A 3,413-nucleotide genomic window follows, 5' to 3' on the forward strand; every position below is an offset into this window, starting at 1 on the left:
GTGACTCAAAACTCTTGTAGGCCCAGGGGGTAGTTTATCCACTGGGGAAAGTGTGCCCCCCCAGTCTCCAGTGGCATTTTCACCCATCCAGACCTGTAATTCAAACAATGTGATCCTCGTTTTCACTGATGCCACCTTTTAATCTATTTGATCTGTTTCCTCAGGGAGATTGTTGATGACTGATGTTGATGATTGATGACGATCTGATTCCCCCCAAAGCTCCTGAATTGCATGACCATGCACACAGAATAAAACACCTAAAAAGTTTACACATTCTACTGATAAGGAGACTTATATGCTACTTCCAGTTCTGGACTGCAGTCTGTGAGACAAGAACAAGCATGATCAGAACAATAATTTGTGACCGATCACAGCAACAGCTTTAATGAAAGCTGCTCTGGAGAATTTTAGACTGAAACAGGGTATTTTCAGAAAGATGTACTCTCACTTATAACATACCTTGGGATCCAACTTGTCAATCATCTTCTTCAGTAGTTCATAAAGCTGGATAGCGTTACCTTGGGAATACCAGCCGGGCTTGTCCAGAGACAGCAGAGCCTCCTGCTCCTCATCATTCTCTGAAATCACCAAGCAAAATCGCTCGCTGTTAGTGAGAGCAGCCCATGCTCCTGTATTCGTGAGACCCGTGAGAAGCTGCCTGTGAACAGCTTGGAGATCACGGTCTATTTTGACATTAAAGCAGCTTCCGTGTCTGGCTCAAGTCTTGGTACTGACTGCCAGTTCAGTCAAGGTGTTTGGCAGCTGGGGGTAGGTAGACATCTGTGAGAAAAGAAGCAGCTGAACTTCATCTGCCAGGGCTACAGAAGAGCTGAAGAATGAAAGCCATGGGCTTTGCCTCCCAAACACTGCAGCAGTGAAGGCAGGAAGCCATACGAACCAGACTGATGGAGGAGCTGCTACAGATCTAAGGTGAAACCATGAAATAAGACAGACTGTAAGAGCCAGCATGTACCTTTCCCCACAGACAAATTACCTACCGCTTATAAACACTGATATAAATACAACAAAACAGACTGAGACAGCTCTTATGGGCAACCACCAGCCTTAGATCAGCACAAACAATGAGCAGTTCCAGTTATCATCCAGCCTTGAAGAAATGATGAGCAGACAATAGTGCTGCTGGTGGTGTAATCCACATTGGCATGTAGCCACACTGGGAGCTGTCAGTGAATTGGAAAAATCAGTAGAAGCTGAACACCCCCCCGTCATCACCCAGCTGTGCCACAGGCTTCATTTCTAGCTGGTCCCAAAGCAGCTGGATCTGTCCTGGTGTCCACACAACCTTATTGCTCATCCACATCCATGTGCTATTGCCAGATGAACTCCTTTTAGCTTCTTGCTGGAGCCAAAAATACTACACTTAGTGAACAGATAAACTAGAATTTCATCAAAAATATTATTAGTGTCTTCTATCTATTGCAGTGGTTAAACAAAAGGGTGATTTTGTTATTCAGTCTCAGTCAAACATGTCGTATTTTTTATGCTACAGAGAGAGGGGTTAGAAGCCAATATAGTACTTTGATCGGACTTAGGTGTAACATCAGGGCTTGTTTTTCTCCTGCTTTATAGAATTTTTTTGAGTACTTAAAATCTGTTAGGAAGAAGACCAAGAGAGTAAATTTCATTTGGTTAGAGATTGCTGAAAGCTGGAATGCAAATTTTGGAGAACAGTGAAATGCCAAGACAGCTTTATGTTTAAGAGCCTTGAAGATGTACCTGGTGCAGTACATTGGTCCTTGAAAGAAATAAAAAAAGAAGCAAAAAGGGGAAAATAGATATGTGGAGAGAGGCAGTAAATCATTCTTCAATGTTGTAAATCTAAGAATTTGAATAAACACAGGATTTATTCTCAGACAAAACAATTCTATATTAAGGGTGGTTTATAGACTAGGAAAAAACAAGGAAATTTGAAGTTGACACTAACAATTCACGCAGATCTTGTGTGGAAATGTCTTTTCCTTTGTTCCTCTTTAGAAACCTAACGATGATAATAATAAGTATGATAGCATCCATAAAAAAAATTAATTTCCTGGCTTTAAAAATACTTTTCACCAAACAACTTTAGATCAAACAGAAGTTGTCAAACTTCAGCAAATATGTTTTCCCTGTATTTTTAGACATATTTGTAAGGGTGCCTGAACAACTACACACATTCTTCAGACAATCTGGACATAGAAAAAGAAACTTATGAAAACAACTCTTTTCAGCTGCTATCCAAAGTTTCTCGAAATTTGTGAAGGTTTGTATAGCTATCATTGTCTCTCCGTTCAGTCAGTCAGGAAAATATTAGAGAAAAATGGAGCTATTATGAGTGGGATTTTCAGAATCACAACATTGCATTTGTGAATAGGAGCCCTATGTATTGCAGCAGCACCAGAAGGCTCCAGCAAAGAGCAAGACCTTGCTTTGCTGCCTCAATGGAAAGGCATGAGGGGCAGTCCTGACCAAAAAAAATTCACTCTAATTACAAGGTAGAAGATCTCTCACTCTGTGAGATCTGTTACTGTCACCCCTAGCAATGGGATTCATCTCACTTAACCTGACGCGTCCGGAATTTAGGCTTCTAATTTACAGTTACAATCTGAACTAGTTGGCCAGGATCCCTTGGTAGGCAAAAGAAAGCACAAGAAGCAGTTTACAGAGGTGACAGCTCTGGAGAAGTAAAGGATTTAATTAAGTTAGGAACTTTGCTTTTAGGCAGTGAAATGAAGGGAGATTTCAAAGCCTGGCTTCCTCCTCTATGCTTGGAGGCACCAAACAGCATTGAGATGTCTAATTCATTATGGGAACACCTTGATTTTGGAAGGAGCTTCAGATATCTGAGGACTTAGGAAAGGTCCTTGGTAATATTTGAGTTGTAGGGTTATAGGGATAATGACTCTGAACTGGCAGACGTTGCCTCGAACCATCTCATATGGCCGCTTGTGCTCACACGTGTAGGGGTGACTGTGTCAATTTTATTTCTGTAATCTGAAGTGGGAAGAAATTAATGGTGTTTCAGTTGCAGTACGTCATTGATGAAAAGGGTTTCTAATCCTTTTACACTTTCCATGTGGCAAAATATTGTCAGGAAAATTATTCTTCAACACTGGCTCTTAAGGCCTCTTGCAGTAGCTCCGCCATGTAAAAATTGATACGCAACAACTTAAAAACCCATTAATGACACCATTGGGTCTGGCCTTGTATTGTATCCTTCAGATAGCAGTTACATGACAGCGCTGAAGCCATCTGCAAATTTCCTGCAAAAATGCTGCATAAATGTGATTATGGTATTATATATTTTAGATATTCCAAGCCTAACATTGGCTACACTCAGACAAGAGGAAAACTGCTGCTGACCTTCCTTCCACTTGGCTGTTATTGATTCGTACAAGTTCATTCAAAAATCAGAA

The 3,413-nt window shown here is 40.9% G+C and overlaps 1 protein-coding gene across 1 annotated transcript in view; it reads right to left on the bottom strand.

Moving 5' to 3' along the window:
- The window catches only part of LOC104283250 (5'-nucleotidase domain-containing protein 1-like), a gene marked incomplete at its 5' end in the record, with an annotated part of 49,942 nt that overhangs the window by 20,876 nt on the left and 25,653 nt on the right, over positions 1–3,413 (bottom strand). The window contains one exon of the mRNA XM_009881441.1: positions 460–578. Within this exon, the coding sequence (XP_009879743.1) occupies positions 460–578 (119 nt within the window). The remainder of the gene's footprint in view (positions 1–459; positions 579–3,413) is intronic.

Source organism: Charadrius vociferus, unplaced genomic scaffold (genome assembly GCF_000708025.1).
Source record: "Charadrius vociferus isolate BGI_N301 unplaced genomic scaffold, ASM70802v2 scaffold820, whole genome shotgun sequence".
NCBI lineage: Eukaryota > Metazoa > Chordata > Aves > Charadriiformes > Charadriidae > Charadrius > Charadrius vociferus.